Below are 23,429 nucleotides of genomic sequence, written 5' to 3' on the forward strand. Positions count from 1 at the left end.
ACCGCTCCAGGTCTCCAGGCCCCAGAAGGTCAAGGAGTCTGTCCTCTGGGGACTCAAGCCACTCGCAACATCCTCATCACCGCAAGGAATAAAAGCCTTAGCGATTGGAACAAGCTCTGCCAATCATTCTCATCCCCGCCCACACCTCCTCCGGTGTAACTCTCACTGGTTGCATCATGCGAGCCTCCGATAAGATTCTCTTCTTGAATTGGCCAACAGAGACTTGTCACGCCTAATCCATCTTTGTCGGAAGGTTGTGATTGGCTAAGCGCGTTGCCAAGTTCCGGACGCGGCTCGGCCATTGGAAGCCGCGGGCTGACCCCGCCCGCCCGTGAAGGTGAGCGTCTCCTCCGGTCATCACACTCAGCACCGCAGCGAGCAGCTCCCGGCTCGCGCTCGAGGTCTGGGCAGGTTCCGTCACAATGGCGCGTCCGTCACTCTTTGCCCAGGTTCCGCAGGCCCCTCCAGTTCTGGTCTTTAAGCTCACTGCGGACTTCCGGGAGGACCCAGATCCCCGCAAGGTTAACCTCGGCGTGGGAGGTAAGGATGCCAGCAGCTTGGGGGACCGTGGGAGGAGCCGAGGCTTAGTTTGGTGCCTCCCTGAGAGGGGGCCGCGGGAGAGAAGGCTGGGGCCACGAGGTCACTCACCAACCTACCCATTTTGCAGATGGTCATACGGAGTCCTTGGAAAGAGGTGGTGTGTTCAAGGTCACGCAGAACAGGTGTAGCATGTAGGACAAACCGCAGAATAGGTAGAGCATATAGGACACAAACGTAGCTTTTCTGTTTCTCCATCCTGTATTCTTTATAGTACACGTTACAAAGCAACAACACGGCCAGGGATTTTAAGGAGAGAGAAGTCTGGTAGCTTTGGGGTCGCGGTCAGCCGGGAAATGGGAAGAAAGCTGTTAGCCTAAAAGAGCCGCTGTCAGGGCTGAGTGAGCAGGAGGTACCAGTTAGGAAGCCGGTCAAACCACGTGGTCCCTGGAAGAGATAAGCTTGCTTTGTTTTCAGAGTGGAGCAGATGAGGTGCACCCCAGCTCAGGGCCCACACATCTGGGTCTTCACTTCCTGATTGTTTTCCTGGAACCAGTTTAGCCTTCTGCTAAGGAGGTTTGTGTTGGAAAGTGTCTGAAACTCCTTTTAACTGGAGCCTCCGGCGACTTTATTCTGTCGCTTTGATGTGGGAAGCTCCACGGAGCTTGGTTTACATTTGTCATATACAGAGGCCAGTCAAGGAGAGAAAAGTGAGTAGGACAAGGAACTGAAGGCGCTAGAAGGTTTGAAAGGAAGTTTGTAGCCGAGGGTGATGTGAAGGGGATTCAGAATCGAGATTCCTATAGGAAATTGTATGAAACCCTTCTCTCTCTCTCTCTCTCTCTCTCTCTCTCTCTCTCTCACACACACACACACACACACACACACACACATACACACATACCAAAAAAATAGGAGAGGGGCCAGAGAAAAGCTTAAAGTGCTGTTTTATTGATGGTGGGTGATGATGCATGGGCATAAATGATATACATTATCTCAACTTTTATGTATGTTTAAAACTTTTCAAAATAAAGCATTAAAAAGTCAGTGTTAGTTGTTCCTCCAATGGAGGGAACTATGGTTTTTTTTTTTAAACAGCCAGCAGAACAGGAGAAGTACTATTTATACTGTTTGTCTTGCATAAAAACCCAAAAAGCTCTCTATTTAAATCCAGTGGGAAAGCTCCAAGTGTTTCTTTACATCCTTATGTAGAAGAGCTGATGAGGTTGACTGCCTTGGCCCATCTTACAGGGTTTTTGCAGAGACTAAACGCCATCATAGGCTTTGACTGAGGTTTTGGTGTATAAGCAGGAGTTACATAACAGTAGCTATTTCTGTTGTTTTGGCATTTCTTTTAGTGGGTCTCTTAAAAAGAAGCTGAATAAAAATTAGCCTACCAACTGAAAAAAGGAAACAATTTATGACACTGGTTCAGAAATACAATACTCACGCACACACGAACCTCCCTGCTCTGGTTCTAGTCCAGACAGCCCGAATCAGTCTTCAGCTTGGGTACCCATCTCAGCAGCGACATGCCTTTTTCCAGGAACCTAAGAACGTGAGCAATGAGCTGTGCGTGTAAGTGCGCTGTCTGCCCACGGCAGTTCTGGGAGTTGTTTTCTCTCCCGTTTGCAGGGAAGGAGTCTGAAGCCCCGAAGAAAGTTTAGTTTGACCCCTACGAGTGAAACCTGGGTCTCTAGCCAGGTCTCAGGCTCCAGGGTCTCTGGCCTCTTCTCTGCTTGGGATACTTTCAGCTGGCCTGGGGGTAGTCAGTAACCTGCAGAGAGAAGAGGCAGGAGCCTTGAGTGCCCTGCCCCTGTGTGGTCGAATGAGGGTTATTTAATGCCCTTGAAGCCGAGGTAGAATGAAGTATCAGTACTGAATGACCATAACAATCTATCAAAAGTCAACTCCAAGATTGCCCAGCATGCTCTGTGAGTCTGTTAATAGGGTAATTCTACAGTGTGGGGTAATTGTATTGACCCCATCAATTGACCATAGAATAGAACGTGAAATGTGATATACTAATGAAAGGTGTTGGGTATAAACCTATTTGGTGTGGGTGATAGATGGCAGCTAGGAGTCTAATCACAACAGAGGAATAAATGGTCTTGTTCTATATTTATATATCCTGTTTACTTACACACATACATACCCCAGAATACTCTTTGTAAATGAGAGTAATTTCTGACTGAGAGTGATGCGTTCTCCCAAGGTCAAAGGTAGTGGACACAGCTTCCCCCCCCCCCCCAACCCCTCAGTTCTATCGATGCTGGACAGTTTTAGAAGGAACTGCTACTATAATCCCGTGAGCTGCTTCCCACTTACAGTTTCCTCAGAGACTTTTCCTCTTGCTGGGTAGATTTCAATAGTTTTCTTGTCATTAAACAGAGCAGTGTGCCATTTTCTTCACTGTTAAGCACAATGCTTACAGAGTTGATGGACTTAGTGTTTCTCAAAGCCTCTGACTGTAGAGCCATTAAGGACAGGGAGACGGAATTCCAACCAGAAGCAAAATTTCTTGTTTGTTTCTGTGTGTGTGTATTGTAAGGTTATATATTCATGTGGAGGCCAGCTGTTGACATGAGTGTCTTGCACTATTATCTATTTTTTCTTTTGGGACAGTGTTTCTCACTGAACCCAATTCTCACTGATGGCGTGACCAGCTAGCCAGAGAGCTCAGGGAATTGCCTGTCTTTGTGGTAGGCACTCAGTAGACTGAGCCATCTCTCCAGCCTCCAATCCAATCCTCCCTTTTTTTTTTTTTTAAAAAATGTGAACTTATCCTTCTTTTGATCTAGCTCGTTCAGTTATTTTCAGTGTGGCTTCTCTGTCTCCAGATGTTAATTGTTGGTTAGCTGAGCTGTATTAAGTGTTCCTCAGAGCCCAGGGGTGGAGAAGGGTCTCAGAGGCATATGTGCATGGGCTCTTGGGTGTGGATAGGTGAGGGAATTGGAACCATTAGGAGGAGATGTGGGTGATAGTTGGACCATTGAACTCCGTTCTTCTTTCTCCCAAGCATAACTGCTGGCCCTGCTGGCCCTGCTGGCCCTGGGTGTCCACCCTGACGCTCACTCAGGCAGAAAGACCATGGTCCATAGAGCAGGGCTCAGCTGGACGCTGATAAGAAGGCCTCGATAAAGTGCTGTGGGCTCAGAGCTTGGCGATATCCTTGGGCATCACCTAAAAATCAAAAAGAAAGGAATCAAGCTTCTGTTGTACTCAGTAGAGTCAGCCTAACTCTTCTTATCTTTGGCAAATAGGTTCTGGCCCCTGTCTCCTGATTCCTAATACCCATCTATTTTGTGGTTTGTTAAAATAATTAAATGAGAAGAAAGAAATGTATTTAGCAAATCCTTGTTATTACCGGGCCTTCAGATTCCACTAGTGTCTGTAATTATGAGAGCTTTCCATCTTGGATCTCCCGGACTAGTGCCCTTCTTATTCCCCACCTTGTCTGGCTCCATCAGCTCCCTACCCCCCACCCACTGGCTATCTGGACTGGATGGGCCCTGGGACCACCAGCCACCCTTTTACTGGCCCCACCTGTGTGTGCTTGGGCTTTGGGTTCTAGTTTTGCTTCCCCAGAAGTCCGTCTGGGTTGCTTCCCTTGTCTTTATCCCCCTTTCCACTGCCGTATTTCATGGCTTCCTTATTGGGAGCCTCCTGACTTAGCCGGAGTCTCTTTTCCTGGTGTCACACAGACGATTCTATTAAAATGTCACTGGTTTTGGATGTTCCAGTTAGAACAGGAGATCCTTGAAAGAAACTCCCCAGACTGTGAACTCCCTGCTGACCCTCCACAGAGCCTCCTCCCACAGCTGGAAAATGCAGAGCCTCAAATGCCTGTGTCTTCCTGTTCTGGGGACCTTGCAGAGTTGTCCCTCGGATTGGAATGTCCCTCTTCCCTCGTCTACCTTTTAAACCCTTCTTTACTCACCTTTCACACTTCTACCTCCAGAGGATCTTCCCTGACCCGTTGGGGAGAATTTAGGTCTAGTGTGCTGTTGTTTCCTAGAAAATAGAGGCAATCTCGGTGTAGCCTTTGCTAGCCAGAGCCTGGTCTCAACAGTGAGTGCTTGTTGAATGATGAGAGGGTGAGCAGCAGGAACAAAACAGGATGGGAATAAGAACTCCCCAAGTGAGCCTGCTGGCGGTGACGCACGCCTTTAATCCCAGCACTTGGGAGGCAGAGGCAGGTAGATCTCTGAGTTCGAGACCAACCTGATCTATAAGAGCTAGTTCCAGGACAGGCTCCAAAGCTACACAGGAAACTCTGTCTCACCCTCTCACCCACCCAAAAGATTCCCAGGGGAGAGGAACAGTGAACAGTGGCTATCCATAATGCTTGCCTTCCTTGTTCCAGTCCTTTAGGAGTGGTATACAGTCTTGCTTCACTGAGATAAGCAGCACACTCGGGTGTGTCTGGAACTGAACCTGGGAGAAATTGGGCAAAGAGGAGGGAGCCGCTGGAGCCGCTGGATTGGGCAATTCACCTTTTCTCACAGTAAACAGCATCACTGCATAACTCCCCTCTCAAGCATTGCAGGTTGATTTCTTTATGGTTTTAGAGTATGTAGCAATGTCAAGAACAGCAGTATAGGGGGTTGGAGAGATGGCTCAGTGGTTAAGAGCACTGACTGCTCTTCCAGGGGACCTAGGTTCAATTCCCAATACCACATGGTGGCTCACAACTGTCTATAGCTCCAGTTCCAGGGGATCTGATACCTTCATCCCAATGCGCATAAAGTAAAGGTTAAATAAATTGTAAAAAGAAAAAAAGCTCCCATCTGTTTCTTAAAACAAAAAACAAAAACAAAACAGCAGTATAATGGCTTTTTCTTTCTCCTACATGTTTTACATTAACTTAGGAATGACATTATCATTAACATTAACACATAGCATATCTGTGTTATCTTGTGTGAAGTACCCAGTCGCAGATCTGAAGTTAGAAGCCTGACTTCTAAAAATGCTCACATTTGGTGAGTCTAGATGGTATCTTTTCTGTGGTCCAGACGTGCATCCGTTCCGTGACTCCTGGAGCCCTCTTTGAAATGGCCTTGAGCAGTGGGGCTCCCACAAGAGACTGTCTTTTCATAATTGCCTTCATACATACCATACAGTTTGTTCAACTCTTCTCCGTGGGACTGATGTAAGTTCCACATTTCCCAACATTATATGGCTTTTCAAAGGATGAAGATTTAGTAGTATTGAGGACATTCACAGTGATGGCAACCCTCCTAAAATCAAGTCCCCCAGAGACTTCCAGGACTATTTGACAGTGATAGCCTTGGGATCTGGCTAGGTGAACTGAGCCAAGAATAGCCCTTCCTCAGAGGTAGGTATTTTTTGTATGTCTTTCTTTTTACTTTAGCCAAAAAGTGAACAAGCAACTATTATCATCAGTAGCCATTTTGATGGGTGATGTATCTTTGTCTCCATTCCATCCTTTTCACCTGCCTACTTCCCAAAAGCCCCTCTCTGCATACAGCTCCAGGCTTTCCCCATGACATACAACAAATATAGCTTCTTGCATTTCGTAATATACAGTGTACTACACACTGTTCTGTCCCATGCTTTTCCCCCTTGGCGAGCTCTTCATATTTGTGCACAGAAAGCATCTTTGTCCTAACTGCTGAATAAACCAGATTTTCTTTGCCAGTCTCACGTCGAACATCCAAGTTGTTTATAATCATAGGATAATGCTGAAACAATGCTTCACGGACCACCTCATACATCTCACGTGCTGACAGTACATCTGTAAGATGCAGGTTTGAAAGGGATGTGTGTGCATTTGGACGGATACTTCCAAGTTGCTCTGCACAGCTCTCCAAGACGACCATTAATTTACATTTGAACCAGCAGTGTCCGCTTCCCCACAGCCTCACCAAGTAAATTTCCAGTATGAATGTGTACTTTGTGTCTCACGGTTATTTTCATTTGCATTTCTCTTACTTTAAATGCAGCTGGAATTTTTTTCTTATGTTTGAGCCATTTACAGCATCACCATGTGGTGAGATAGTACTCTTTCCTATGTATGAATTATTAATTTTAACCATGATTTCAATTATCTGCTGTTAGAGACATTGTGTTGAGTATTCCTATATCACTAGCATGAGCATATTCATAGAAAATACTTCTAAATGTAAAACTACTAAGCCAAAATGTGTACAACAAACAAAATACTTCATAAATTATGAGCCCACTTCAAGTTGTATGACTATTTTCTATTTGGTCAGCTGACTACATTTTCCAAATATGTGACATCTGTCAACCTGAGAAATGTGTCAGTGCTTAATAGAAATGTGATTGGGTTCCAATCTGTGTCACCCATTTACCTACCGACAGCCTCTGGGTTGGTGAAGCAATCTCAGAGTATGACTAATAGCATTCAGATAGCCAAACTAACTTCCTTCATCAAATATAAGAAGTCTACTTAATCAGGAGGGACCCAGTTTTTACCATTCAGAACAGTTACTGATGATAAATATGCTCAAGTGGGAAAAAAGCCACATATTGGGAAGCCCTGTGATGATGATCCATATTTTATAAAAGGATATGCACACTGACAATAAAGATGACAAGGTTGTGTGTTCCTGCTCCTGTAAGGACTAAGGTTTTTTCGCCCGCCGCAGGTCTTGTCCTGCCACCGCGCCAGCCCCAAATAACGCACAGAGACTCTGTATTGATGTAATGCTGTTGGCCAGTTACTTGTTTCTTATCGGCTAGCTCTGTCTTAAGTATTAACCCATTTCTGTTAATCTAATATTTCCATGTGCTCTTACCGGAGAGCCCGCTGGCATCCTGCTCTCTCCAGACTCTCCATCTTGACTCTCCATTTTCTCTTTCCTCCTTGTTTCCTAGTCCCACCTATCTTGCTTTCCTATTGGCCAACAGTGCTTTATTCATTAACCAGTATAAAAAACATATTTACAAAATGACATCTCCCATCATGCTCCTGTACTGGAATGCTGGGATTGGGGGGGGGTTCATGGTGTTGTTATTGTGGACTCTTTGGCTCACCTAAACTTTTTACAGTTAGTGTGTGTTGTCCAGTAAGTAAGATACCCTAAAACGTGAGTTTCTATTTTTCTTAAAGACAGGGGCTGATGGGGGGCAGAAATTAACAAGATAAAATGCAGTCAGGATCACTGTTAGAATTTGGTCTCACCTCAGGTGTAGGGTTCTTGGATGACTTACACATTGGAGTAGAGAAGAAAGTGACCCCTGTGGGCAGTCAGCTCAGAGAGATTATTGGCGAGGGTCAAGGCCAAAGCAGCTGCCTGCCGAAGCTGCAAGCTGCTGTAACTTTTTTAGAGTAGTGTAGCAGGGAAATTGGAAGTAGGAAACATCAAAGTAGCCTAAGAATATGCTAAACACTAAAATGGTGAAGAAATACATAGAAATTGACTACGATTGAATGCCGTGAAATAGAGAAAACTAGGTCAGTACAAGGCAATGTGAGGCAGCTGGTGTGTATGAACAGTGAAAATGGTAAACACTGGCAGATTTCAAAATACACAGAGAGGACAAAGATGGTAAGTGGGTCCTTGGTCATTGTGTAACCGGCCACTGAACACAGGCACAGGACATTGGCTTCTTGTGTGACATGCTTCTTCATCGTTGGGACAACCGGAGGAGGCAAATGTTCTTTGATTTTTCTCCTTCTTTCTCCGTGTCTGTGTTTGGAGGCACAGAGATTTTGTGAAGTAGTTCCAAGCCACACGCCTCCAACCTTTGACACTGCAGTGTAACATTGCCATTGTCTACAAACCTGTTGGGTCATGTCATGTTCATAGCTATCCTGAGACACATGCAGGGTGTGGACACACCTGACCTAGACTTTTCTGGAACTCCGTTGGAGGCATGCTTATAGAAACTGATTGCACACTTGGTATCTGCAGCATTCGGAGAGGGCTTCAGTTCATAGACATCTGCCTCCCTCCCTTGAGCAGTGTCTGTGATGTTCCAGTTTCATCTCAGTATTCTAACTCCGGAGATCACATTACAAGCTGTGTGATCTGCAAGGGGATAAAGCAGGCTGCCCTGTGTGCCCAGCACTAACCCAGGGCTCGACTCAGCAAGTGAATGCATTTTGTGTTTTTGTCTCTGCTCTGCTTTGGCTGGAAGGCAGTGGAACTTTCTCTGTTTGCGGTTCCGAACTCTCTGGCCTGGATGGTGCCTGAGATTCATGCATGTTTCTCTCTTTTTCCATGCTCAGCGTACCGCACAGATGATGCTCAGCCCTGGGTTTTGCCAGTGGTGAGGAAGGTAGAACAGAAGATTGCTAATGACAACAGCCTCAACCACGAGTACCTGCCCATCCTAGGCCTAGCGGAGTTTCGGAGCAGCGCTTCTCGCCTCGTACTTGGGGACAACAGCCCAGCCCTCAGGGAGAATCGGGTGAGTTTGGAGCATGGATAGTTCCTGTTCAGGAACCATGTTTAGAAAAAAAATAAATTGAAAATTCAATTTGTTTGAAGGTGTCAACATTTATGTCTTGAGAGTTGTCAGAAAATATGTTATTTTGTTATTTATGTCTTTGAAGGCAAACTGACCTCTTTCTAATCTTATTTATTTACTTCTTTTGTGTGCATCCATGCCTGATGCCCAATGAGGCTAGAAAAGGGCATTGGATTCCCCTGGGTCTTCAGTTGTAGATGGTTGTGAACCGCCATATGGGTACTGGGAATCGAACCCAGGTCCTCTGGAAGAGCAGCCAGTGCTCTAAAGGCCTGAGCCATCTCCAGCCCAGCAAAAACAGTTTCAATTAGTGTGAGCAGATAATATGGCCTTATCTAGAGCTCAGCTTCACTTGCTCGGTTTGCCCAGTATATATCATCAGGCAGCTGCTGGCTTTGAAGTAGTTACTGGAGATGCCCAGCAAAGGGAAGTTAATGGCATCTGAAGAGTCCAGGGTGTGTAGACTCATCTCTTTGTCTCTGCCACTGCTTTTGGGCAGAGGCAAGCCATTTACCTACTCGATTTCTGTATCTTCAGTTTAGAAAGAAAATAGTTTGCAGCTCATAATCCCATAAGGAGTTCTTGGTAGGGGCTTTCTCTGAAATTACATGCAAAACTTTTGTTTATTTCTGGGGGAAAGTCTCCTTAATTTTAACCAGATTCTCCAGAAGTTGTGTGTGACCCCCCTCTCCCCCCCCCCTTCAGCATTCAAGAACCAGAATCCCTGCCCTGTCTTATGTTTGGTAATTCTTCCAGCCTTTTCCTCAGTAGCTCTCATCTAACTGCCCGTGTTACAACTACAGACAAGGAAGAATAGTGTTAGAAGCAGACCCTGTGAGATAGGATGCACATGGAAGGAAGTGGTGGTGGAGAGATTGGAGGGAGAGGGAGACCCCCGAGGCTGCAGATGGGACTTGAGCTAATTTTGAAGGATGTGTATACATGACGCTCACCCCTTGTAGTATATTCATTAGTGTTACCTGCAAGTTTGTAAACTGGACCCTGTGAACCCCATGCCGAGCCATTGTGACCAGAATCTTGGAGGGGCACTTCAGCCCTCCTTTCTCCCCACAACCCCAATGGGATTATTTTTTAAAATGTACCTCCCCCCCAACTAACTCCACCCAGGGTCGAAAACCACAAAGTAGAGGAGATAACAAATCAGCAGTACTGCCCTTGGGCCAGGAGTGTGGGGAGTGGCCCAGGGACAGAGGTGGCCAGAAGCAAGTCTGGGTTCTATGGAGACTTGCCTAAAGACTAAAGTTTATGCAGGGGTTACCTAATGAAAGTGTTGTGGGAGAAGTTAACCTGGCTGGCTGGGTGGGAAAGGTGAGAGCAATAGTCCAGTCAGGTGTTGTGTAATTGAAACCGGCCTCCCTTGTCACCTTCCAGGCCATGCAGGCCATGGTTCACACATGAAAAGACCACATTGTGGAGTCATGTGAGGTGTCCCTCACCTGGTGTTTACAGCAGGTTTTCCCTCTCCAGGTGCCCTGATAAGCTGAGCCGCAGGTGAAGTTAAGGTCGCACACAGGCATTCCTACAGGTGTCTTGAAGCAGGGGGGCTCTGGTACCCAGGTCACCGATTAGATAAGTAATCAATCAAAGTTTGGACTAGGTGTCTATGGAAGGCTTTGACTTGCCCCAGGGGACTGAAAGTGTGGGATATGAGTGTTGGGGGCAAAGGGCATGGAGAAGCTGCCCTGAACAAAGGGTAGCATGGAGAAGCTGCCCTGAACATCTAGTGTTTCCCCAGACAGAAAGTGGACGGTCTTTTAAAACATATATAATAGTTTTATTAATCCTTTGAGAATTTCATGCATTGAATTTTGTTCATACTCACCCCTAATTCTTTCAGATCCACCCCCCCAACTTTGTGCCTTTGCTTTTTTAAAAAAAATACACTGAGTCCAGTCTGTGTTGTCCCTGTACTCGTGGATGTAAGGCCACCCATTGAAGCATGGGGCCGACTGTGCTACCCACCAGTGGCCACAGGCTGAAGAAAAACTGACCTTTTCTTCCTCCAGAAGCCATCAGCTCTCAGTAGCTCCTCAGTTAGGGCTCATGAACTCCTTCCCACCCCATGCTAGAGTGTTGACTGGCGTGGTCTTATGTGTGACCACAGCCGCTGTGAGTGCATGTCTGCAGGGGTCCTGTCATGTCCAGAACATACTGTTTTGCACCCATCCTCTCCAACCTCTGACTCCTTTCTTACCCACCTCCTCAGCAGTCCCTGAGCCTGATGTGTGTGTGCGTGCATGCGTGCGTGTGTGTGTTACAGGTGTCCTATTTGTGGCTGAACACGCCACTGACATTTACCCTCTGCAATTTGACCAGCTTTAGGCGATCTTAATGAGGTTTGAAAGTGAACAGCTGGGTGTCTGTCTCTGCATGTGCTATAGATTAATTATTTGGGCTGTTGCTGGCAGATGAGAGGCCATGTTGGGGAGTTGGGGGGCCGCTTCCTCTAGGAGGTCTGCATTCTCACATGGCTACTTTCTTGGCAGGGTTCTTCTGACCATGGATCTGGCTTTTGACCTCCTCTAAGACTATGAGGACCTGGGCTGGGGCATACATCGTGTTTTGATTTCAGGACAAACTGAAATATCAGTCTTTATGGCATCACATACATAGCGTTCCTGTTCTGGGATGCTTCCCAGCAGCTGCTTTGCCCTAGGTACCGGCTGCTCCTGAGCGCTGAGCCTCTGTCCTGGAAGTTCGCTCCGTGCCTGGGCAATGTCCTTTCGGCTCCTGCAGAGTCTTGCAATAGCCTCACTGACCTTCTGGCCTCCAGTCCCCTTTCCATGACAGTGCCTTTTCACACTGCAGTCAGAGAGACCTGTCCCTCAGCCCCACGGCCTGAGAACCCTTGCCTGGCCTTTCGCTCTGTTAGAGTGCCCTTCTGGCTTCCCCAACTCTCTGGTCCCCACCTCTTAAGACCTTCAAGACCTGATCAAGGGTCACTTCTGTGCTGAATCATTCACTTTCTCAGGTGTGGCCCGTTCCTCATGTTCTCAAATTACGATAGTGTGACAGTTGGCTGTCTGGAAATAGCAGAACCCACCGTGTTATAACTATAATGTCTCATTTAAAAAAACTATCCTTATTTTCTCTGTGTGAGTGTTTTGCCTGCATGTATGTGTGAGCCACCCATGTGCCGCCTGGTACCCATGGAGGTCAGAGGAGTGTTTCAGATGGCTGTGAGCCAACCATGTGTGTGCAGGGAACTGAAACCGGGTCCTGGGTCCCGTGCAAGGGCAGCGACTGCTGAGCTGTGTCTCCAGCACCCTGTAGTGTCTACTTTTATGAGGCCTTTTCTCGGACAATGTGTGATCCTGGCCGGGGATCGTGACTTACTTATTTACTTTGCACACATTCCACACTTAGCTCACGGGACTTCTGAGAGTCTCAGATGTTTGAGTTAGTCATTCACTCGCTTGTGAGAGGGGCCAGGTACTTTACTTTGCTAGTATCCGTCAGTAGACAGAGGAGGGGGAGGCATGCTAGCCATGGAGGAGGGAGTGAGGCTGGACAGATTTTTAACAGAGTGGACAGGACAGGATGATAGGATGAGGCATAGTGGAGACAAGACATGAAGAATGAGCCAGGAGTCAGATAGTGGCGGCGTCTTCCTTATACAACATCCCTTTCCAGGGTTAACATTAGCCCAGTTTCTAGGACTCTACCACTTCTTATTACTTTTCCGTTTTCAGACATTTCAGAAAATGTCCATTTTCATCTCTTGTAGAGCAATGTCAAAACAGGTAGGAGATGAGGAAGTTGTCTTGTCCAGTTGTAACCATTCGGTTTCTTGTTCTGGATACCCCCCTCTATCTGGAAACCCCTGTCTAGCTGCATACTCCTGTCTGGATCTCTCCTGCCTATCTGCATACCGCTGTCTGACTGGGTACCCTGTCTATCTAGATACCCCTGTCTTTCTGTCTGGATACCCTTGTCTTTCTGTTTGGATAACCCTGCCATGTATCAACTTGAGTTCAGGGGACTAATTCCATGAATTGTCTGAACTTACTTCCTTGGATATTAATGACTTTCCCTTGTACCAAATACATAGTACTTTCTTGGCCAAAAATTAGTTCCAACAATGACCAAATTGCTACTTTATTTATTCATAAAAAGCAGTTTCTGTTAATTACTGATTTTAGATTAGCTTAGTTTTCCCTGGAACTATCTCATGTTTAATTTTCAGAGCATGATGATTTGCGAGTTTGGTATTTTACATGCCATGTACGTCATGAGTGGGTATATGTTTTTAAGGACCATTTCCTGTGTACCTGTGCTCTAACACTGTTTGCTTCTGGAACAGGAGGGAGGGCTGGGCTAATGTCAGGCTCCCCACTACCTTTGCTGTCTTTTAGCATTAGTGGCAGCTTAGTGTCCCCTCCCCCCCACCCGCCATCCCCAGACAGGGTTTCTCTGTGCAGCCCTGGCTGTCCTGGAACTCTCTGTAGACCAGGCTGGCCTCAAAATCAGAGATCACTGCCTCTGCCTCCCAAGTGCCGGGATTAAACGCATGCAGCAGCACCACCAGACTCTTTCTCTCTCTTTTTAATTACATGGTGCTGGGGATTGAACCCCAGCCCTCTACATGCTAGGCAAGTGCCTTACAACTAACTAAACCGCGGCCCCAGCCACCTCCTTCTGTTTACAGAGTTTTTTCCACGTGATCCTTTTTCCCCCTCCCTCTTGTAGATATATTAGGTGACATCTAATTTATGTCATTTCTTTACTGAGGGAGTTATGTTGAAGCCTCATTAGAATCTGAAGGGTCAAATCAAAGAGATAGATGGACTGACTGACATACAGAAACAGAGTGACCCGACCCATGGCGGGGAGTCCTCATTTGTGCCCATTCCAGCCAGCTGCCTGTCCTTTTGTGAGCCATTTATTTCTCTCAATCTGTCTCCTCGTTTGTCAGCTGGGGACACAGAATTTACTTTGTAGGATATGTGAGGACCATATAAGACCCTGTATTTTTGTGAGTGGTAAAAGCAGGCTTTTTAGTATTGCCTGTGTTAGGACTCTTTAAGCTGAGAGGGAACTGGGTAAGAGGAGAAGAGTCTGCCTTTGTTTGGGAGAACGCATTTCCAGGGGTTAATAAACTGTATTCTGCAGCTCAATGGTGTCAAGGGCCAGCTGGACATACGTTTCCAGGGTAACTGCTGGAAGGGGTGATCCTGAGGCGCATGGGTGCTGTGAACAGAGAAGTTCCCGTCCAAGGCACTCACTGACGAGGCCTAGGTCCTCCTCCTCTCTGAGTTCAGGACAGAAGTTCTCCTGGAGTCAGAACTATGAGCTTGATCCTGGTCACCCTGCTCACTGGCTGGTGATAGAGTAGGGGCTTCATCTCTTACCTTTCTGTCTCTGTTTCCCTTACTTGTGAACATGAGCGGACAATAGGCTCTTGGGTAATTGTTGGAAGTTTTGATGAGCTTATACATTAGGGGGTCCTCAAAGAACAGGCACAAAGTAATTCCTTTCTATTGTCTTACTTGTGTGAATATTAGCTGATGTCACCATTGTTAATCTGTGACCTCAAATCTTCTCTTTCAGGTGGGAGGTGTGCAGTCTTTGGGAGGAACAGGAGCACTTCGAATCGGGGCTGATTTCTTAGGGCGATGGTACAATGGCGTAGACAACAAGAACACACCCATCTATGTGTCGTCGCCAACCTGGGGTGAGCCTGTTAGCTGTCGGAGAGGATAGCAGAGCAGCTGGGAGGGCTGGCCTCAGGACACTCGGTGACGGCTTGGAAATTGTAATCTGTATGTGGAAGGCAGCTTCAGGGAATTTTTTGGCACGGGGTTATAACAGCATCCGGAGAAAGCTGCTGCTCACATTTCAGCCAGGAACTCCTTTCCCAAGGTTCTCCATAGTCTTGCATTTTAGCCTATGCCGAGAGCTTCCAACAGGAGGTGGCACCGTAGTTCTTGTAACTGGTTTAACTTGTTCCTGGTACTCTAACTCAGTAGCTAGCTAGCCTCCACAAGGCCTGTGGAAGCTGGGCCTGAGGGCCTGAGGCTCACCTGTGTTCCTTCTGATTATGCCATCACCTCGTGTTTGTAAAAGCTCCTAACTTTTGTCCCTTTGCTTTTCAGAGAACCATAATGCTGTGTTTTCTGCGGCTGGTTTCAAAGATATCCGGTCCTATCGGTACTGGGACGCAGAGAAGAGAGGCCTTGATCTCCAAGGTTTCCTGAATGACATGGAGGTGGGTGGTAGAGAACAACAGTAGAGAATTCCCGTGGGGTCAGGAGCAGCAGGGAAAGAAAGTGTGTGGACTAGTCCATAAGTGAGAGGCTGAGGCTTGTTCGCCAAGTCAGATCGTGCATCAGAAATGGCATGTAAGAGTGATTGCGTAAGACAGAGGTGTGCAAGGCTGAGGCTGTGGTTGCTGTTGGCCCTTTTGTGGGGACCCATGTTCTGCTGACCATCTGAGTCCCCTGCTGTGTCAGAGCTGATGTGGCTTTCCTTTCCTCAGAATGCTCCTGAGTTCTCCATCTTTGTCCTCCATGCCTGTGCTCACAACCCAACTGGGACCGACCCGACCCCTGAGCAATGGAAGCAGATCGCTGCTGTCATGAAGGTAGCTGCTCTCCCAGAGCGTCTCTGTTACATAGGGTGCAGGGCATAGTTTTATTTAGTCACTATACTTAAGTATTTAAAAGCACAGCCTGCTTATTGAAGAATCTGGAAAATGGAGAGAAGTCCAAAGAAGAAAATAGATAATAACTGTAAATCCTGTTACCCCAATAGACAATACTAGTGTTTTGGTGGGTGGAATATTAGGGTTTGCATGGTCTTTAAAATGTACATATGTTTCACAAAGATGGAATCATTTTGTAAATATTATTTCACAGCATTTCCCCCTTCTGTTTCTTTATTTACACGCCATTTAATGTTTTTTTTTTTTTTTTTTTATGGCATCAGTTTTCATAGCCATCTGATCCTTTCGTGGATATGGCATCTTGGGGATTGAGTAAATCGGTTGAGGAATGCTTTGATTTAGTTCAGATTTCTTGAACTAATTTATTTACACAGTAAAACTTGATCTCTTTAGGATTGCTTTCCAGATGAGAATTTCTAGCTCAAAGTGTATATTTTTCGTCAGTGTGTTTATGGGATGCTTATGGGATATTTACCTGACAACTGTAGGTTTTAGGTACCACTGGGGGCTGGTAGTGAACAAAGCAGGCGTAGTCCCATGCTCTGAAGAGCACATAGCCTGTTTGGGAAGAACAGTATAGTCTTAGAGCAATTGTGATGCTTTGAGATGCTACATGGTGAGTTCTGTGGAGTGCACAGCTCAGATTTTATTGCTAGTGATAGGCTAAAGCCTTTCTGGAAAAAGCGGTCTCCATGCTGAATCTTGGAAGAAAAGCGATGAGAAGACATTGTCTGATGGGAACTGATGGAAAGCTGGTAGAGGGGGAACATGGCCACAGCCTCGCCCAGGCACATAGTGTGTCCATTTAAGGAAGTGAAGGACATTTTCATTACTGCCTGGGGTTCTGGAGGGCCAAGGGGGAGGCTAAAAGTGATGTGTCTAGTGAGTAAATAGGGCTGACCCATAAGATCACCTTGATAACACCGTGTGGAATAGGTCAGAGGGGTGGTAGATGAGATAGGCAGGAGCCATGTGATGTCAGACTGTTTGGAACCCAGCTCCCTACAAGACAGCTGGGAGAGAACTGAGTTGTCAGTGTCTGAGAGGGTGTTACTAGGAACCGGGGATGTAGGCGCAGTGGAGGGACAGGGTTGCCTCAGGAGACTGGGCTGCCAGGGATCGGTGCTAACATGAGGGGGATGGGCTGCAGGGTTTGAGTAAAGGTACACCTGGGCTTCTGGTTTGGACAGTTCAGGTGAAGCAAGAGGTCTGTCCACTCAGCGTCAAAGGGGCAGGTTCAACATGGGGGACTCTGAGGAGAAGAGAGCCATTAGAGTGGAGAGCCTGCCTCATCTTGAGCAGCTGGTCGGGTAGCACTGAGTCCAGGAGGCCCTGAGGTTGCCAGACCTCAGTTAGCTGATCATCCCAGGAATTTGTGCAGAATTCGTGCACGAACACAGGACAGCATCTCCAAGCTTCAGAAACGAGCCTGCTGGCAAAGCTGGGAACTTTTGAGAAGGAAGGTTGACAAATGGTTGCTGCTTGCTGTTCGGTAAAACCAATTAGATGCAAAGTGGCAGGTGGCTAAATGAATGCACAGACAAGAAATATGACAGTTCAGGGTAGAGGTCCATTCCAGGTGCCAAGTGGGGAAGGAAGGGCCAGTATGGGAGGCTGCCTGCAGAGGACGTCCCGCCCTGACTTGCTTTCCTTCCTCGCAGCGGCGTTTTCTGTTCCCCTTCTTTGACTCAGCCTATCAGGGCTTTGCATCTGGAGACCTAGAGAAAGATGCGTGGGCTATTCGCTATTTTGTATCTGAAGGCTTCGAGCTCTTCTGTGCCCAGTCCTTCTCCAAGAACTTCGGGCTCTACAGTGAGTGCTTCCCAGAGTCGCTGCCCTGCCTCCCTGCCCCCTCAATACTGCCTCAGCAGCTAAGCCCAGTTCTTCTCTTCTCCTTAGACGAGAGAGTCGGGAATCTGACCGTGGTGGGAAAAGAATCCGACAGCATCCTGCGGGTCCTTTCCCAGATGGAGAAGATCGTGAGAATCACTTGGTCTAACCCCCCTGCCCAGGGAGCGCGGATCGTGGCCTCTACCCTCTCTGACCCTGAGCTCTTCAAGGAGTGGTAAGGGGCTTGGATCCTGCTGTGTGAGTGAGGGAGTGCAGAGCTGAGTTGTTCTGCTGCATTTGCCTAGGCTTTGTCCTTTTGCCAATGGAGAGGCAAACCCTGCTAACCTCTCTGCAATTCAGGTATTCCATGAAGTGGGACTGGTACCCATGTCACATGTGTGTGCTAGCACAGCATCTGAGATGTGGAGTAGCCCTGCGACGATGTCAGGTTCTCACTCACTATCCAGTCTTCCTTTTGTAAAGCTGGAGGACAGCGATTCCCTGAAGAGTAGACTGTCTGACTTCAAGGCAGTGTGTCCATTTTGGAGCTCCCCCTTTTCTTCCGGTGCAGATAGCTTACACATCTTTGCTTATAGACTGTGTCTTAGCTTTTAGCCTAGACTCAGTAGAAAAGGCTAGTAATAATAAGGAATAAAGGAGTGGAGCCATTGTAACATTTCACTTTAACAATCTTAAGAAATCTTCTTGAATTTTCCACTTAATGTTTTCTGACCATGGTTAACCAAAGGTAATTGAGGCCGCAGGAAGAGCTAAGGGTGAAGACCTGTATTTTATCTTATTTGAGAGGACCTTGGCTTTCATGTAATGGCTAGTGGCTCAATTAGGCCTACTGGAGTGCAGGATCCTCCTGGTACCAGCACCCCAGTGAAGCCTGAAAGGCCGTTAGTGTGCTACAGCTGGAGTGCCGCATTGCTCACTGGACTCCCTCAGTCCGCACGTCCTTGCCGATGCTTGCTTGTGACTGTGTCCCTGGCTGTTCATTCATCTGTCCGGGAACACGGGTACCATAGTACACAGGCTGTGATCCCATGTTAAGCTTACAGTTTAAACTGCAGAACGTTTTGCATTTTATGTATTTGTTTTGGGTACAGGGGTCCCTCGATGTGGCTCTAGCTGGCCTGGAACTGTAGACCAGGCTGGCCTTGAGCTCACAGAGATCCTCCTGCCTCAGCCTCCCGAGTGCTGGGACTAAAGGTGTGTGCCACTACCGCCTGGCTAAATTAGAGTTTTTAAACCCATGTATTTCTGTGAACTGTCTTCATCTGTGTGAATGGGTGTTGATACCAGTGTCCCTGCCTCAGGACAGGTAATGTGAAGACAATGGCTGACCGGATTCTGACCATGAGATCTGAACTTAGAGCACGATTAGAGGCCCTCAAGACTCCAGGGACCTGGTCGCATATCACTGAGCAGATTGGAATGTTCAGCTTTACTGGGTTGAACCGTAAGTGGCCCCCAACCCCCTGAACACATGTATGCACTGGGATGGAACGTTTCTTAGCCTGCTGTTGCCAATTGGTCAGATGCCCTTTTGGATCAGAACAAGTTAGGTTTTCTCAGTTGTATCTCCTGAGCTTCTTGAATCTCAAGACCATCATTGTGGTCTGCTCTCTCAACCCATGGTTTTGGTATTTTCATTTTTAGGGTTAGAAAACAGCTCAAAATTAGCTGAGAAATAACAGGATTTGTAACTTGGATCTTTTATTTATAACCAGCTTCTCATAAATTGTCAAGAGCCTTTGACTTTAATTATTTATCACAAATACTACATATGATTCCTTAGGTGCCAAAATTCTTTTGTTTTGTTTGTTTGCTGGTTTTTTCGAGACAGGGTTTCTCTATAGCCTGGGCTGTCCTGAAACTCACTTTGTAGACCACACTGGCATTGAACTCGTCCTCCTGGTGGCTCTAGTGAGGATGTGTGCTAGTCTGAAATGGGCTGAGGAGAACAAACGAACTAAAGGAGATAATTAGGAAGGTGTGAGAGACTGCTTGAACCAGGTTGTGTTGAAATGAGGCTGCTCCACAAAGTGTAATGGTTAGGTGTAGGTGTCCTCATGTGAGATAGAGAGCTCGTTGGTTGAGAATTCATCTTTGTGCAGTCGCAAAGATAGGGATGTGGAAATGAGCATCCGGGTGCCATCCCCTAAAAGCTCATAAGAAGAGATAACCTCCCTCCCCCCAAGATAGCTTTATTCAATGACTATTCAGTATAGGAAAATGGTTTTATTGTAACTTGGAAAGTGGTAGGAATAGACTGAACCTAACTGTCCTTAGCATTTGACATCATTCATTGTTTTTAAGTAACAGTTTTTTCTTCTCTGTGGTGGTACACAGCCTTTAATTCCTTCACTTGGGTGGCAGAAGAGGGGGCTCTACCTTTCCCATGCCCCATCTGTGAAATGGGGATGATAAGGTTATCAAGAATACCGAAATGTTTAGAAGAATACTGCCAACCATGTTGGGTTTGCCCAGCAACTAGTGTGATTTTATTATTCTAGTCTGTGTCATTAATGTGCTAATTAAGCAAAAACCTGCAAGGATTCTGTCACAGTTTTACAGTACCACAAAATCACTGTAATGATTGTAGAATGGAGGAAGTATAGGCGTGCCCTTCCTCTTTCTTGTACTTTTCTGAAAACGTGGAATCCCTTCCGCGGCTGGGGAGGCTGAGAAGTGAATGGGGATCTGATGGTCTAGGTCACGGGGTCTCGGTAGTCTCTTCTCAGCCTATTGGTCCATTCACATGTCAATTACCAGTACATCCTGATGGGCTCCCGCCAAATGTGTAGTGATCTGAAATGGCTGACTGGAGGTTGTTAGATGCTCAGGTCTAAGCAGCCACACTGGGGAGACACAAAGCGGACTTTGTGTAATCAGTTTTCCCTATCAGTGTACTTAATGTCTGATGGTTATTTTCAGTGGGAGGGGCTTATGCTTGATGGTTATTCTCAGTGGGAGGGCTGTCTAATGTGCAAGGTCTGGTCAGGAGGTAGTCCCAGATTCATAGCTAACCTTCCATGGTAGCCATATTGTGAACATCCTGAAGACTGAACATGAAGTACTGACAAGTCTTTCCAGGCTCTAATAAGTAGTCTTGTATTTGTTGGTTGGACAAAAGGACAAAGTAGCTCCTTTTGTTTAGCTTGTTTGTGTTAATGAGGGTAGGTCGCAACTGTCCTGTGGTCTCTGAATGTCACCATACTGCTCTCCTGTCTTCTTTACAGCCCAGCAGGTTGAATATCTGGTCAACGAGAAGCACATCTATCTCCTGCCGAGCGGCCGGATCAACATGTGTGGCTTGACCACCAAAAACCTAGATTATGTTGCTACCTCCATCCATGAAGCCGTCACCAAAATCCAGTGAAGAAACTCCACGTAGTCCACGCCACCAAAGCGGCTCTTTGTCATGTCTTTCCTGCCTGCGCAAACCTAGGTGTACTTGTCCTGGATTAGAGATGGCTGTGGTGAGGCGGCTGCTGTTTAGCTGGCCCCGCATGAAGAAGACATTTCTTGAAATGAACCAGGGTGGGGATCAGAGCCTTTTGGAAGCCAGAGAAAATCAGTTATTTAAGAATAAAAAGTACTTTGCTAAGAGATTAGTTACCTTGCTTTCCTCTAGTCTCCTGCAGGGGCTCTGCCCAGGGAGCCATGGGCTCCTGCTTGTTGTTTGACTGTACGAAGTCCAGTCCCAAAGATCAAGTTGTCTGTGGAGCCAGGTGTGACTGTGGGTGTTGGCTGGGGCATTGAACTCATCATCTGCACCCAGAGTCTCTTGTCTCCCTGATCTTGCTGCATGGTTGTGTCCCCAGTCTGAGGCATTAGTTTTTAAAGGCAACTGTGGCAAATATTTACATCATGACACACAAATGGCTATACATATTTAACTGAAATAAAAGTCCCACTAAATGGTATTTGCTCTTGTGATGTGTAGGACAAATTGTGATATTTTCTTAGTCTATTCTGTTGTGTTTTGTGTTGTTTAAAAAATAAAGATGCTGATCAAGGCACGTGGAATCGAGCTTGTGTTCCATTAATGAGTTGTGACCCATATTTTAGAATGAAGGCTGTAGAAGGATTCACTCATGGCTAAAGGAAAAACGAAACCAAACCGAATGTGTTCGTGAAAAAGAAAGTTCTGGTGGAATCATGGCTGTGAATCCATGTTATTTTTGCTGGTTTATCATCCAGAGGCCAGCCATTTTCTTAAGAAACTAGGATGAGGTCACATTTAGAGTAATTCTAGAATACCAGCCCTTCCAGTAACAGCTGAATCACCTCCTGGCATATTGGAAAAATTAGTGTTTCATAAACACATCACAGTTTCCAGAGAGTCCAGGACTCTGCCAGCTATGGTTGTGGAAAATTGGTAAGGTTGTGTCTTAGTTTAAGCAACAGAGTTACTACTTGGGAGTTTCAAAGTATTTCAAAGCGATTTCAGTATTTCTTGGGCCTCCGGGAGGTATAAAATCCTGTAGTTTTGAAGACCATTGGCTCCTGGAAGTCGCCAGGTCCAACCCCCCTCCCCTAGTGAAACCGTCTGCTTCATGTCCCAGACTTATCCCTTTCATCTGGGTGTGGGGAGAAATTCTTTCCAAGCTTAGCAAGGCATTCTCTTCTGCTCATAGGGCTTTGAGTTTAAAAAGATCTTTTACCTTGAGCCAGGGTCTGCTTTATTCCCCCATCCCTCTCAGGCTCAGTCCATTGGTACTGACACGGTGGCCTCCTACCTCTTGAAAGCAAGCAGTGGTTATTTCTGGTTTTGCTTTCCTGTGCAAAGTCCTCTACCTCTGTCAGCATCATTGCACAGATCCCTCTGCTGGCACTTACCCCGATGGTGCCCTGGGCTGGTCCATGTGGATGAAGGACAGGTTAGGGGTTGGCTTGCCATTTCTTTGTTTCCTTTTGTACTTTTTGTTACCATTTGTTCTTCCAACTTTAAGATGTTGCCATGAGTAGAATGAGGTTCCTGATGTTCTCCCTAGGTGTAGTTTAAGCCATCGGATGACAGTACCTTCACTAGGGTCAGACTTGGTTGTTGGGAGCAAAAGAATCCTGAGTTGTCAGGAGGGATGACCCCGGGGGTTGATTGCTTGTGGCTCTTGCAGAGGACCAGGGTTTGGTCCCCAGCACCTACATGGTGTCTCACAACTGCCTGCAAGTCCAGTTCAAGGGCATCCAATATCCTCTTCCGGCTTCTCTCTCTCTCTCTCTCTCTCTCTCTCTCTCTCTCTATATATATATATATATATATATATGTGTGTGTGTGTGTGTGTGTGTGTGTGTGTATGTATATATACATATATACACATACATATATGTAAATATTTTGTTTGATCACCTGATCCAAAAATATCCTACATTAACTTTTACTAGGATGTATTTATTTATTTATTTTGGTTAGGGAAAGGTAATTTTTTCTCTAGGTGAAGTGCTAAAACCATTAAAAATAAGGCAACAGCTTCAAGTACCTCTACCAAATGTGCTGAAGCTGTTTTTAGTAGGAAAAGAAAAAATCAAATGAGGATTTGGCCATAATAGTGGGTCCTACACTGTGTCTGGGGCTCTGTGCATGTTTGGGGAAAGCTGTGGGACCTCTCAGACATGGATACATGGTGGACTTCAGAGGTAGGATTAGTATCACACATCCTGTCTGTTCACAAACAGGGCACTCAGACTTGCTAGTTCCTGGCCGGGCAACCTTAAGAAGTTACCCAATTTCTCAGGCACTCTCCACAATGAGCTAATGGATCCTCATTACAACACTTAGTAGGAAAGCCCAGAGCAAAACAATTGTTACTGTATTAGGAAAGGATAGGCTGTATCGAGTCTCCAAGAGGAATCTTTAACTGTTCTGCACAGCTCACTGATGGCGCTGTTACACACCTTCCCA

The 23,429-nt window shown here is 46.4% G+C and overlaps 1 protein-coding gene across 1 annotated transcript; it reads left to right on the plus strand.

The window, feature by feature from the left end:
• The first annotated feature begins 360 nt into the window (after positions 1-360).
• Got1 (glutamic-oxaloacetic transaminase 1) lies at positions 361-21,546 on the plus strand. The gene is made up of 9 exons (XM_051199695.1): positions 361-540; positions 8,759-8,940; positions 14,572-14,695; positions 15,117-15,229; positions 15,500-15,604; positions 17,347-17,497; positions 17,585-17,750; positions 18,838-18,980; positions 20,764-21,546. Exons 1-9 carry the CDS (start codon positions 423-425, stop codon positions 20,901-20,903), a joined length of 1,242 nt encoding a protein of 413 aa, XP_051055652.1. The 5' UTR covers positions 361-422; the 3' UTR covers positions 20,904-21,546.
• The last annotated feature ends 1,883 nt before the right edge of the window (positions 21,547-23,429 follow it).

The sequence above is a fragment of the Phodopus roborovskii genome, unplaced genomic scaffold (genome assembly GCF_943737965.1).
Source record: "Phodopus roborovskii unplaced genomic scaffold, PHOROB, whole genome shotgun sequence".
In the NCBI taxonomy this organism is placed as follows: domain Eukaryota; kingdom Metazoa; phylum Chordata; class Mammalia; order Rodentia; family Cricetidae; genus Phodopus; species Phodopus roborovskii.

What these genes read in the sequence shown, in the direction of transcription:
- Got1 (XM_051199695.1), top strand. Translation starts at nt 423, where the DNA reads ATGGCGCGTCCGTCACTCTTTGCCCAGGTTCCGCAGGCCCCTCCAGTT. An exon ending in TGTGTCGTCGCCAACCTGGG is followed by an intron (nt 14,696 to 15,116) that starts GTGAGCCTGTTA and finishes TTTGCTTTTCAG; the next exon opens with AGAACCATAATGCTGTGTTT. An exon ending in CCTGAGCTCTTCAAGGAGTG is followed by an intron (nt 17,751 to 18,837) that starts GTAAGGGGCTTG and finishes TCCCTGCCTCAG; the next exon opens with GACAGGTAATGTGAAGACAA.